Source organism: Telmatherina bonti (genome assembly GCF_933228915.1).
Source record: "Telmatherina bonti genome assembly, chromosome: 9".
NCBI lineage: Eukaryota > Metazoa > Chordata > Actinopteri > Atheriniformes > Telmatherinidae > Telmatherina > Telmatherina bonti.
The window spans coordinates 5,485,598-5,500,206 of record NC_136627.1 but is presented as its reverse complement, the minus strand read 5'-3'; the positions used below and the strand labels follow the sequence as shown (position 1 = coordinate 5,500,206).

Below are 14,609 nucleotides of genomic sequence, written 5' to 3'. Positions count from 1 at the left end.
AAAACGGGCGTTAAGCTACAGGCCTTACTATACAGGCATTACCGTATAGGCCTTGCCCTACAGGCGTTACGCTATAAGCGTTACCCTATAGGCCTTACACTACAGGCGTTATGCTACAGGTATTATGCTACAGGCGTTACGCTATAAGCATTACCGTACAGGCCTTACCATACAGGCGTTATGCTATAAGCGTTACGCTATAAGCGTTATCCTATAAGCGTTATGCTACAGGCGTCATGCTACAGGCATTACGCTACAGGCCTTACCATACAGGCGTTACGCTATAAGCGTTATCCTATAAGCGTTATGCTACAGGCATTACGCTACAGGCCTTACCATACAGGCATTACACTATAAGCGTTACCCTACAGGCATTGCGCTACAGGCGTTACCCTACAGGCTTTACCCTACAGGCCTTACCCTATAAGCGTTACCCTATAGGCATTTTGCTACAGGTGTTACACTACAGGCAATACGCTACAGGTATTCCGCTACAGCTGTTATGCTACAGGTGTTACCCTACAGGTGTTACCATACAGGTCTTACCCTATAAGCATTACCCTACAGACATTACGCTACAGGCATTACCCTACAAACCTTACCCTACAGGCCTTACCCTATAAGCCGTTACCCTATAAGCCGTTACCCTATAGGCATTTTGCTACAGGCGTTACGCTACAGGCATTACGCTACAGGCGTTATGCTACAGGTGTTACGTTACAGGCGCTATGCTACAGGGCATTGCATAGCAGCGATATAAACACACAGGTAGATCCAAAGCATTTCAGGATTGATACGCAAAGGGACTGAAAAAGAGAGAGAATAATTCCGGCATAATTCCTCTGTAACTACCAGATCGGTTCCGGTGCATGTGTACCATCAAATGTGGCGAAACTAAGTGCATGAAACGTATAACAGTTTACAAGTATTAAAGTGTTCTGTCATGTCTTTTTAGGGTTAAGGTCAGGGAAACGGCTTGAGTTAGTCTAAATTGGTATGGTATTATCAGAAAGCAAAAACTGACAGATAAACCCTTAAACCTGAACTTGTGGAATGCTATCCCGATGAAGTATGACAAACCGACTGAACACCAGTCGGAAGAGATTATCTGCATTTCATTTTCTTATTAAATGCTTCTTTTTTTTTTTCTTAAATTCTGGTGAAATGTTTCACTAAAGAAGATGAAGAAAAGCAAACACTCTAACGCATATTTGGCTGTTCTGTGGGCCGAACCAGCTGTATATCAGCTTCATATCAACAGACTGAAAGTCAACTTTTATTCCTTTCATGAGGATAATACTTGTTTTTGTCTGTTCTTGTCGTAATTCGCTCATATGTATGATACAAAAGGTGCAGTAAGAAAATGTCCCATTTAAGCCTAGTTGTCTCTAAAATCCACTGAAAGAATTTTTCCTTTTTAATGTGTTTCAGCTGAACTGAAGTAAAGTTGGTCTTACAACAATAAATAAAACTAAATTCTAAAGAAAATAGCTAATTTAACAATAAATACAACCTGACTGACTTTCACTCTATTTATCCAAATTTATATAATTCTATATTATATTATATTATATTATATTATATTATATTATATTATATTATATTATATTATATTATATTATCTTAATCGCTTAATCCAATGAAGGGTTGCGGGGAAGCTGGAACCTATCCCAGCAGTCTTTGGGGGAAAGGAAGGGTACACCCTGGACAGCTCACCAGTCCATCACAGTATATTAATTAAATTAAATTAAATTAAATTAAATTAAATTAAATTAAATTAAATTAAATTAAATTAAATTAAATTAAATTCATTTATTCATTCATTCATTCATTTTCTGAACCGCTTATTCCAATTCAGGGTCGCGGGGAAGCTGGAGCCTATCCCAGCAGTCTTTGGGCGACAGGCAGGGTACACCCTGGACAGCTCGCCAGTCCATCACAGTATATTAACTTAAATTAAATTAAATTAAATTAAATTAAATTAAATTAAATTAAATTAAATTAAATTAAATTAAATTAAATTAAATTAAATTAAATTAAATTAAATTATTCCAGTTGGTTAAGTGTTTAGATTTATATCGATGAACATCCTGAAAATGGGATCAAACTGAACTGATGAGGATTTAAAGTGAGGTAACTGAGCTGGATTAGACTGGATTACATCTGTGGACTTTAATGAGCTGGACCAGAACCAGATGTGTTTATTGTCTGTGGAATAAGAATCTCCCTCCTGCAGTGTGACGGTAAATAAACTGGGTCTAAACTGCAGGATGACTGATGCAGAAAGGGGAGGCGGAGGAAAGAACAGTGATGCGGACATCTTACTTTGATGGTGTAAAGCGTGTAGGGATGCGAGCCGGTACCACGATGCTCCTTAGCTGTAATGGTACCAGTGATGCGGAGGTTCTGAATGATGACGGGTCCTTCTGGGCTGCTGAGGGGCTCAAAGCTGAAAGTTGCCATGGGGGAGCAGCTCTGCAACGGGCTGCCTACAGTCAGCTCGTTGGCATTCCCCATCCCAGTCTGCTCTACTCCCAGGACGAGCTCTCTGTTTGGGTTGGCTGCAGGAGAACCGCCCTCCCTGTCCAGCTGCTGGAGGTTGCCAATGTTTTCGGTCCTACCTGGAGGAGTCCGGCTGCCATCAAGATGCTCCACTAGCTCTGAGTTCAGCAGAACTTTAGGACATGAGCCATCCACCGGACTGGGACAAACATCTTCCACATCCACACCTTCGGTGCTGTCTTCTCTCTGCTTGTCGTCCAGCTGCTCGTCTGGACCAATCAGGACCAAGGAATCGATGGAAGCTGGTTTGAATTCAGCCAACGGTGAGTCCAGGTCAGAGTCGTTCTCCTGGTAGAACGGGTTAGACTTGCTTCCTCTCATGTAATGCCTCAAAAAGGGTCGAGGTGTCTCATCTTCTTCAGGAAGGCTGAGAGGAAAGTCCACCTCCTCCGAGTCAGTAACACGGCCGGAACCGGGCTCCGGCATGGCCGTGTCCGGGTCACAGATCGGCTCAGACTCACCGTTCTCCTCAGGCGTGTTTGCTGTGAGCTGAGGCGGTTCCAGCTCTGACTCAGCGGACGGTGGAGGCTGGAGGGACATCAGCAGCTCTGCTACCACCGTCTCCTGCTGAATGCCAGACTGATCAAATATCTCTATGATGAGGAGGTTCAACCAATCAGGATCGGAGAGTTTATCGATGAGCGGCAGCAGGACGTTGCAGGTGATGAGCTCTCCAACAACGAACTGCCCGGTGCGGGTCTCTAAATGTGGCGAAGGCACCAAGATATGAAGCAGCAAGTCAACAGCAGCCCTGACGTAGTCCACCTCCATCACATCGCTCCTCGTGGCTCGGTGAGGTGCCGTCATGTTGGAGTACGCCGTCCACAGCTGCTCGCTGGCATCGCCGCGCTTCTCTGTCAGAAGCTCCTTCGCTCTGAGGAAGTCCTGCAGGTGGGCGCCAAGCAGATGCAGGATCTTCTGCGTCAGCTCCTGCAGAGAGTTACATCTGGTTTAGTCAATTTAAAACCTGCATGAAGGGCTTTCTGTTAAATATACCAATTATGTCTTCATCTCTGCATATACTGTCCTCATGTCTCTACAGATTATGTCTTCATGTCTCTACAGATTATGTCTTCATGTCTCTACAAATTATGTCCTCATGTCTTTACAGATTATGTCTTCATGTCTCTACAGTTTATCTCCTCATGTCTCTACAGATTATGTTTTCATGTCTCTACAGATTATGTCTTCATGTCTCGACAGATTATGTCTTCATGTCTCTACAGTTTATCTCCTCATGTCTCTACAGATTATGTTTTCATGTCTCTATATATTATGTCTTCATGTCTCTACAGTTTATCTCCTTGTGTCTCTACAGATTATGTTTTCATGTCTCTATATATTATGTCTTCATGTCTCTACAGTTTATCTCCTTGTGTCTCTACAGATTATGTCCTCATGTCTCTACAGTTTATCTCCTCATGTCTCTACAGATTATGTTTTCATGTCTCTACAGATTATGTCTTCATGTCTCGACAGATTATGTCTTCATGTCTCTACAGTTTATCTCCTCATGTCTCTACAGATTATGTTTTCATGTCTCGACAGATTATGTCCTCATGTCTCTACAGTTTATCTCCTCATGTCTCTACAGATTATGTCTTCATGTCTCTACAGATTATGTCTTCATGTCTCTACAGAATATGTCTTCATGTCTGTACAGATTATGTCTTCATGTCTCTACAGATTATGTCTTCATGTTTCTACAGATTATGTCCTCATGTCTCTACACATTATGTCCTCATGCGTCAACAGATTATGTCTTCACGTCTCTACAGATTATGTTTTCATGTCTCTACAGATTATGTCCTCATGTCTCTACAGATTATGTTTTCATGTCTACAGATTATGTTTTCATGTTTCTGCTGATTATGTCTGCATGTCTCTACAGATTATGTTAGCATGTCTCTACAGATTATGTCTTCATGTCTCTACAGATTATGTCATGTCTCTACAGATTACGTCCTCATATCTCTACAGATTATGTCTTCATGTCTGTACAGATTATGTATTCATGTCTCTACAGATTATATCTTCATGTCTACAGATTATGTCCTCATGTCTCTACAGATTATGTCCTCATGTCTCTACAGATTATGTCTTCATGTCTCTACAGATGTTTTCATGTGTCTACAGATTATGTCCGCATGTCTCTACAAAGTATGTCGTCATGCCTCTACAAATTATATCCTTATGTCTCTACAGATTATGTCTTCATGTCTCTACATATTATGTTTTCATGTTTCTACAGATTATGTCTGCATGTCTCTACAGATTATGTTATCATGTCTCTACAGGTTATGTCTTCATGTCTCTACAGATTATGTCCTCATGTCTCTACAGATTACGTCCTCAAATCTCTACAGATTATGTCTTCATGTCTGTACAGATTATGTATTCATGTCTCTACAGATTATTTCTTCATGTCTCTACAGATTATGTCCGCATGTCTCTACAGATTGTTTTCATGTCTCAACAGATTGTCTTCATATCTCTACAGATTATGTCTTCATGTCTCTAGATATTATGTCTTTACGTCTCTACAGATTATGTCCTCATGTCTACAGATTATGTCCTCATGTCTCTACAGATTATATCCGCATGTCTCTACAGATTATGTCCTCATGTATCTACTGATTATGTCCTCATATCTCTAGAGATTATGTCCTCACATCTCTACAGATTATGTCCTCATGTCTCTAGAGATTACGTCCTCATATCTCTACACATTATGTCCTCATGCGTCAACAGATTATGTCTTCCCGTCTCTACAGATTATGTTTTCCTGTCTCTACAGATTATGTCCTCTTGTCTCTACAGATTATGTTTTCATGTCTCTACAGATTATGTCTTCATGTCTCTACAAAGTATGTCGTCATGCCTCTACAAATTATATCCTCATGTCTCTACAGATTGTCTTCATGTCTCTACAGATTATGTTTTCATGTTTCTACAGATTATGTCTGCATGTCTCTACAGATTATGTTTTCATGTCTCTACAGATTATGTCTTCATGTCTCTACAGATTATGTCCTCATGTCTCTACAGATTACGTCCTCATATCTCTACAGATTATGTCTTCATGTCTCTACAGATTATGTATTCATGTCTCTACAGATTATTTCTTCATGTCTCTACAGATTATGTCCTCATGTCTCTACAGATTACGTCCTCATATCTCTACAGATTATGTCTTCATGTCTCTACAGATTATTTCTTCATGTCTCTACAGATGATGTCCTCATGTCTTTACAGATTATGTCTTCATGTCTCTACAGATTATGTCTTCATATCTCTACAGATTATGGCCGCATGTCTCTACAGATTATTTCCTCATGTCATCAAATTATGTCCTCAAGTGTCTACAGAATATGTCCTCATGTCTCTACATATTATGTTTTCATGTCTCTACAGATTATGTCCTCATGTCTCTACAAATTATGTCCTCATGTCTCTACAGATTATGTCTTCATGTCTCTACAGATTATGTCCTCATGTCTTTACAGATTATGTCTTCATGTCTCTACAGATTATGTCTTCATGTCTCTACAGATTATGTCCTCATGTCTCTATAGATTACGTCCTCATATCTCTACAGATTATGTCCTCATGTCTCTACAGATTATGTCCGCATGTCTCTACAGATTATGTCCTCATGTCTCTACAAATTATGTCCTCATGTGTATACAGATTATGTCTTCACGTCTCTACAGATTATGTTTTCATGTCTCTACAGATTGTTTTCATATCGCTACAGATTATGTCATCATGTCTCTACAAATTATGTCTTCATGTCTCTACCGATTATGTCCTCATGTCTCTACAGATTATGTTTTCATGTCTCTACAGATTATGTCCTCATGTCTCTACAAATTATGTCGTCATGTCTAAAGATGTTTTCATGTCTCTACAGATTATGTCTTCATGTCTCTACAGATTATGTCCTCATGTTTCTATAGATTACGTCCTCATACCTCTACAGATTATGTCTTCATGTCTGTACAGATTATGTATTCATGTCTCTTTATGTATTCATGTCTCTACAGATTGTGTCCTTATGTATCTACAGATTATGTCCTCATGTCTCTACAGATTATTTCTTCATGTCTCTAAAGATTATGTCTTCATGTCTCTACAGATTAGGTCCTTATGTCTCTACAGATTATGTCCTCATATCTCCACAGATTATGTCCTCATGTCTCTACAGGTTATGTCTTTATGTCTCTACAGATTATGTCCTCATGTCTCTACAGATTGTCTATGTGTCTACAGATTATGTCCTCATATCTCTACAGATGATGTCCTCATGTCTCTACAGATTATGTCTTCATGTCTCTACAGATTATGTTCTCATGTTTCTATAGATTATGTCGTTCGTGTCTCAACAGGTTATGTCTTCATGGCTCTACAGATTACGTCCTCATATCTCCACAGAATATCTCCTCATGTCTCTACAGATTACATTCTCATATCCATACAGAATGTCTTCATTTCTGTACAGATTATGTCTTCATGTCTCCACAGATTATGTCTTCATGTCTCTACAGATTACGTCCTCACATCTCTACAGATTATGTCCTCATGTCTATAGAGATAACGTCCTCATATCTCTACACATTATGTCCTCATGCGTCAACAGATTGTCTTCCCATCTCTACAGATTGTTTTCCTGTCTCTACAGATTATGTCCTCTTGTCTCTACAGATTATGTTTTCATGTCTCTACAGATTATGTCTTCATGTCTCTACAAAGTATGTCGTCATGCCTCTACAAATTATATCCTCATGTCTCTACAGATTGTCTTCATGTCTCTACAGATTATGTTTTCATGTTTCTACAGATTATGTCTGCATGTCTCTACAGATTATGTTTTCATGTCTCTACAGATTATGTCTTCATGTCTCTACAGATTATGTCCTCATGTCTCTACAGATTACGTCCTCATATCTCTACAGATTATGTCTTCATGTCTCTACAGATTATGTATTCATGTCTCTACAGATTATTTCTTCATGTCTCTACAGATTATGTCCTCATGTCTCTACAGATTACGTCCTCATATCTCTACAGATTATGTCTTCATGTCGCTACAGATTATTTCTTCATGTCTCTACAGATGATGTCCTCATGTCTTTACAGATTATGTCTTCATGTCTCTACAGATTATGTCTTCATATCTCTACAGATTATGGCCGCATGTCTCTACAGATTATTTCCTCATGTCATCAAATTATGTCCTCAAGTGTCTACAGACTATGTCCTCATGTCTCTACATATTATGTTTTCATGTCTCTACAAATTATGTCCTCATGTCTCTACAGATTATGTCTTCATGTCTCTACAGATGTTTTCATGTCTCTACAGATTATGTCCGCATGTCTCTACAGATTGTCTTCATGTCTCTACAGATTATGTCCTCATGTCTTTACAGATTATGTCTTCATGTCTGTACAGATTATGTCTTCATGTCTCTACAGATTATGTCCTCATGTCTCTATAGATTACGTCCTCATATCTCTACAGATTATGTCCTCATGTCTCTACAGATTATGTCCGCATGTCTCTACAGATTATGTCCTCATGTCTCTACAAATTATGTCCTCATGTGTATACAGATTATGTCTTCACGTCTCTACAGATTGTTTTCATGTCTCTACAGATTATGTTTTCATGTCTCTACAGATTTTCATATCGCTACAGATTATGTCATCATGTCTCTACAAATTATGTCTTCATGTCTCTACCGATTATGTCCTCATGTCTCTACAGATTATGTTTTCATGTCTCTACAGATTATGTCCTCATGTCTCTACAAATTATGTCGTCATGTCTAAAGATGTTTTCATGTCTCTACAGATTATGTCTTCATGTCTCTACAAATTATGTCCTCATGTCTCTACAGATTATGTCTTCATGTCTCTACAGATGTTTTCATGTCTCTACAGATTATGTCCGCATGTCTCTACAGATTGTCTTCATGTCTCTACAGATTATGTCCTCATGTCTTTACAGATTATGTCTTCATGTCTGTACAGATTATGTCTTCATGTCTCTACAGATTATGTCCTCATGTCTCTATAGATTACGTCCTCATATCTCTACAGATTATGTCCTCATGTCTCTACAGATTATGTCCGCATGTCTCTACAGATTATGTCCTCATGTCTCTACAAATTATGTCCTCATGTGTATACAGATTATGTCTTCACGTCTCTACAGATTGTTTTCATGTCTCTACAGATTATGTTTTCATGTCTCTACAGATTTTCATATCGCTACAGATTATGTCCTCATGTCTCTACAAATTATGTCTTCATGTCTCTACCGATTATGTCCTCATGTCTCTACAGATTATGTTTTCATGTCTCTACAGATTATGTCCTCATGTCTCTACAAATTATGTCGTCATGTCTAAAGATGTTTTCATGTCTCTACAGATTATGTCTTCATGTCTCTACAGATTATGTCCTCATGTTTCTATAGATTACGTCCTCATACCTCTACAGATTATGTCCTCAAATCTCTGCAGATTATGTCCTCATGTCTTTACAGATTGTGTTTTCATGTCTCTACAGATTATGTCCTCATGTCTCTACAGATTATGTCCTCATGTCTCTACAAATTATGTCCTTATGTCTTTACAGATTATGTCTTCATGTCTCTACAGATTATGTCTTCATGTCTCTACAGATTATGGCCGCATGTCTCTACAGATTATGGCCGCATGTCTCTACAGATTATGGCCGCATGTCTCGACAGATTATTTCCTCATGTGTCTACAGATTATGTCCTCATGTCTCTACAGATTATGTTTTCATGTCTCTACAGATTGTGTCCTCATGTCTCTACAAATTATGTCTTCATGTCTCTACAGATTATGGCCGCATGTCTCTACAGATTATTTCCTCATGTGTCTACAGATTATGTCTTCATGTCTGTACAGATTATGTATTCATGACTCTACAGATTATGTATTCATGTCTCTACAGATTATGTCCTTATGTATCTACAGATTATGTCCTCATGTCTCTACAGATTATTTCTTCATGTCTCTAAAGATTATGTCTTCATGTGTCTACAGATTATGGCCGCATGTCTCTACAGATTATTTCCTCATGTCTTCAAATTATGTCCTCATGTGTCTACAGATTATGTCCTCATGTCTCTACTGATTATGTTTTCATGTCTCTACAGATTATTTCCTCATGTCTTCAAATTATGTCCTCATGTGTCTACAGATTATGTCCTCATGTCTCTACAGATTATGTTTTCATGTCTCTACAGATTATGTCCTCATGTCTCTACAGATGTTTTCGTGTCTCTACAGATTATGTCTTCATGTCTCTACAGATTATGGCCGCATGTCTCTACAGATTATTTCCTCATGTGTCTACAGATTATGTCTTCATGTCTGTACAGATTATGTATTCATGACTTTACAGATTATGTATTCATGTCTCTACAGATTATGTCCTTATGTATCTACAGATTATGTCCTCATGTCTCTACAGATTATTTCTTCATGTCTCTAAAGATTATGTCTTCATGTCTCTACACATTATGGCCGCATGTCTCTACAGATTATTTCCTCATGTCTTCAAATTATGTCTTCATGTGTCTACAGATTATGTCCTCATGTCTCTACAGATTATGTTTTCATGTCTCTACAGATTATGTCCACATGTCTCTACAAATTATGTCCTCATGTCTCTACAGATTAGGTCTTCATGTCTCTACAGATGTTTTCATGTCTCTACAGATTATGTCCACATGTCTCTACAGATTTTGTCCTCATGTCTCTACACATTATGTCCTCATGTCTCTACACATTATGTCCTCTTGCATCAACAGATTATGTCTTCACGTCTCTACAGATTATGTTTTAATGTCTCTACAGATTATGTCCTCATGTCTCTACAGATTATGTTTTCATGTCTCTACAGATTATGTCCTCATGTCTCTACAAAGTATGTCGTCATGTCTCTACAAATTATATCCCCATGTCTCTACAGATTATGTCTTCATGTCTCTACAGATTATGTTTTCATGTTTCTACAGATTATGTCCGCATGTCTCTACAGTTTGTTGTCATGTCTCTACAGATTATGTCTTCATGTCTCTACAGATTATGTCCTCATGTCTCTACAGATTACGTCCTCATATCTCTACAGATTATGTCTTCATGTCTGTACAGATTATGTATTCATGTCTCTACAGATTATTTCTTCATGTCTCTACAGATTATGTCCTCATGTCTACAGATTATGTCCTCATGTCTCTACATATTATGTCTTCATGTCTCTACAGATTATGTGCTCATATCTCTACAGATTATGTCTTCATGTCTCTACAGATTAGGTCATCCTGTCTCTACATATGTCCTCGTATCTCTACAGATCATGTCTTTATGTCTCTACAGATTATGTCCTCATGTCTACAGATTATGTCCTCATGTCTCTACAGAATATGTCCGCATGTCTCTACAGATTATGTCCTCATGTCTCTACACATTATGTCCTCATGTGTCTACAGATTATGTCCTCATGTCTCTACAGATTGTGTCCTCATGTCTCTACAAATTATGTCCTCATGTCTCTACAGATTATGTCGTCATGTCTCTACAGATGTTTTCATGTTTCTACAGATTATGTCTTCATGTCTCTACAGATTATGTCCTCATGTCTCTACATATTATGTTTTCATGTCTCTACAGATTATGTGCTCATATCTCTACAGATTATGTCTTCATGTCTCTACAGATTAGGTCATCATGTCTACATATTATGTCCTCGTATCTCTACAGATCATGTCTTTATGTCTCTACAGATTATGTCCTCATGTCTACAGATTATGTCCTCATGTCTCTACGGAATATGTCCGCATGTCTCTACAGATTATGTCCTCATGTCTCTACACATTATGTCCTCATGTGTCTACAGATTGTGTCCTCATGTCTCTACAGATTATGTTTTCATGTCTCTACAGATTATGTCCTCATGTCTCTACAAATTATGTCCTCATGTCTCTACAGATTATGTCTTCATGTCTCTACAGATGTTTTCATGTTTCTACAGATTATGTCTTCATGTCTCTACAGATTATGTCTTCATGTCTGTACAGACTATGTCCTCGTGTCTCTACAGATTAGGTCATCCTGTCTCTACATATTATGTCCTCGTATCTCTACAGATCATGTCTTTATGTCTCTACAGATTATGTCCTCATGTCTACAGATTATGTCCTCATGTCTCTACAGAATATGTCCGCATGTCTCTACAGATTATGTCCTCATGTCTCTACACATTATGTCCTCATGTGTCTACAGATTATGTCCTCATGTCTCTACAGATTGTGTCCTCATGTCTCTACAAATTATGTCCTCATGTCTCTACAGATTATGTCTTCATGTCTCTACAGATGTTTTCATGTTTCTACAGATTATGTCTTCATGTCTCTACAGATTATGTCCTCATGTCTCTACATATTATGTCTTCATGTCGCTACAGATTATGTATTCATGACTCTACAGATTATGTATTCATGTCTATACAGATTATGTCCTTATGTATCTACAGATTATGTCCTCATGTCTCTACAGATTATTTCTTCATGTCTCTAAAGATTATGTCTTCATGTCTCTACACATTATGGCCGCATGTCTCTACAGATTATTTCCTCATGTCTTCAAATTATGTCCTCATGTGTCTACAGATTATGTCCTCATGTCTCTACAGATTATGTCCACATGTCTCTACAAATTATGTCCTCATGTCTCTACAGATTAGGTCTTCATGTCTCTACAGATGTTTTCATGTCTCTACAGATTATGTCCACATGTCTCTACAGATTTTGTCCTCATGTCTCTACAGATTATGTCCTCTTGCATCAACAGATTATGTCCTCATGTCTCTACAGATTATGTTTTCATGTCTCTACAGATTATTTCCTCATGTCTTCAAATTATGTCCTCATGTGTCTACAGATTATGTCCTCATGTCTCTACAGATTATGTTTTCATGTCTCTACAGATTATGTCCTCATGTCTCTACAGATGTTTTCATGTCTCTACAGATTATGTCTTCATGTCTCTACAGATTATGGCCGCATGTCTCTACAGATTATTTCCTCATGTGTCTACAGACTATGTCTTCATGTCTGTACAGATTATGTATTCATGACTCTACAGATTATGTATTCATGTCTCTACAGATTATGTCCTTATGTATCTACAGATTATGTCCTCATGTCTCTACAGATTATTTCTTCATGTCTCTACACATTATGGCCGCATGTCTCTACAGATTATTTCCTCATGTCTTCAAATTATGTCCTCATGTGTCTACAGATTATGTCCTCATGTCTCTACAGATTATGTTTTCATGTCTCTACAGATTATGTCCACATGTCTCTACAAATTATGTCCTCATGTCTCTACAGATTAGGTCTTCATGTCTCTACAGATGTTTTCATGTCTCTACAGATTATGTCCACATGTCTCTACAGATTTTGTCCTCATGTCTCTACACATTATGTCTTCATGTCTCTACACATTATGTCCTCTTGCATCAACAGATTATGTCTTCACGTCTCTACAGATTATGTTTTAATGTCTCTACAGATTATGTCCTCATGTCTCTACAGATTGTTTTCATGTCTCTACAGATTATGTCCTCATGTCTCTACAAAGTATGTCGTCATGTCTCTACAAATTATATCCCCATGTCTCTACAGATTATGTCTTCATGTCTCTACAGATTATGTTTTCATGTTTCTACAGATTATGTCCGCATGTCTCTACAGTTTGTTGTCATGTCTCTACAGATTATGTCTTCATGTCTCTACAGATTATGTCCTCATGTCTCTACAGATTACGTCCTCATATCTCTACAGATTATGTCTTCATGTCTGTACAGATTATGTATTCATGTCTCTACAGATTATTTCTTCATGTCTCTACAGATTATGTCCTCATGTCTACAGATTATGTCCTCATGTCTCTACATATTATGTCTTCATGTCTCTACAGATTATGTGCTCATATCTCTACAGATTATGTTTTCATGTCTCTAAAGATTAGGTCATCCTGTCTCTACATATTATGTCCTCGTATCTCTACAGATCATGTCTTTATGTCTCTACAGATTATGTCCTCATGTCTACAGATTATGTCCTCATGTCTCTACAGAATATGTCCGCATGTCTCTACAGATTATGTCCTCATGTCTCTACACATTATGTCCTCATGTGTCTACAGATTATGTCCTCATGTCTCTACAGATTGTGTCCTCATGTCTCTACAAATTATGTCCTCATGTCTCTACAGATTATGTCTTCATGTCTCTACAGATGTTTTCATGTTTCTACAGATTATGTCTTCATGTCTCTACAGATTATGTCCTCATGTCTCTACATATTATGTCTTCATGTCTCTACAGATTATGTGCTCATATCTCTACAGATTATGTCTTCATGTCTCTACAGATTAGGTCATCATGTCTACATATTATGTCCTCGTATCTCCACAGATCATGTATTTATGTCTCTACAGATTATGTCCTCATGTCTACAGATTATGTCCTCATGTCTCTACGGAATATGTCCGCATGTCTCTACAGATTATGTCCTCATGTCTCTACACATTATGTCCTCATGTGTCTACAGATTGTGTCCTCATGTCTCTACAGATTATGTTTTCATGTCTCTACAGATTATGTCCTCATGTCTCTACAAATTATGTCCTCATGTCTCTACAGATTATGTCTTCATGTCTCTACAGATGTTTTCATGTTTCTACAGATTATGTCTTCATGTCTCTACAGATTATGTCTTCATGTCTGTACAGACTATGTCCTCGTGTCTCTACAGATTATGTCCGCATGTCTCTACAGATTATGTCCTCATGTCTCTACACATTATGTCCTCATGCGTCAACAGATTGTCTTCACGTCTCTACAGATTATGTCCTCATGTCTCTACAAAGTATGTCGTCATGTCTCTACAAATTATATCCTCATGTCTCTACAGATTATGTCTTCATGTCTCTACAG

General features: G+C 38.1%; 1 protein-coding gene across 1 annotated transcript in view; it reads right to left on the bottom strand.

Moving 5' to 3' along the window:
* Positions 1 to 14,609, bottom strand: part of snx19b (sorting nexin 19b) — a gene marked incomplete at its 5' end in the record, with an annotated part of 80,882 nt that overhangs the window by 40,388 nt on the left and 25,885 nt on the right. The window contains one exon of the mRNA XM_079246957.1: positions 2,326 to 3,492. Coding sequence (XP_079103083.1) covers positions 2,326 to 3,492 — 1,167 coding nt within the window. The remainder of the gene's footprint in view (positions 1 to 2,325; positions 3,493 to 14,609) is intronic.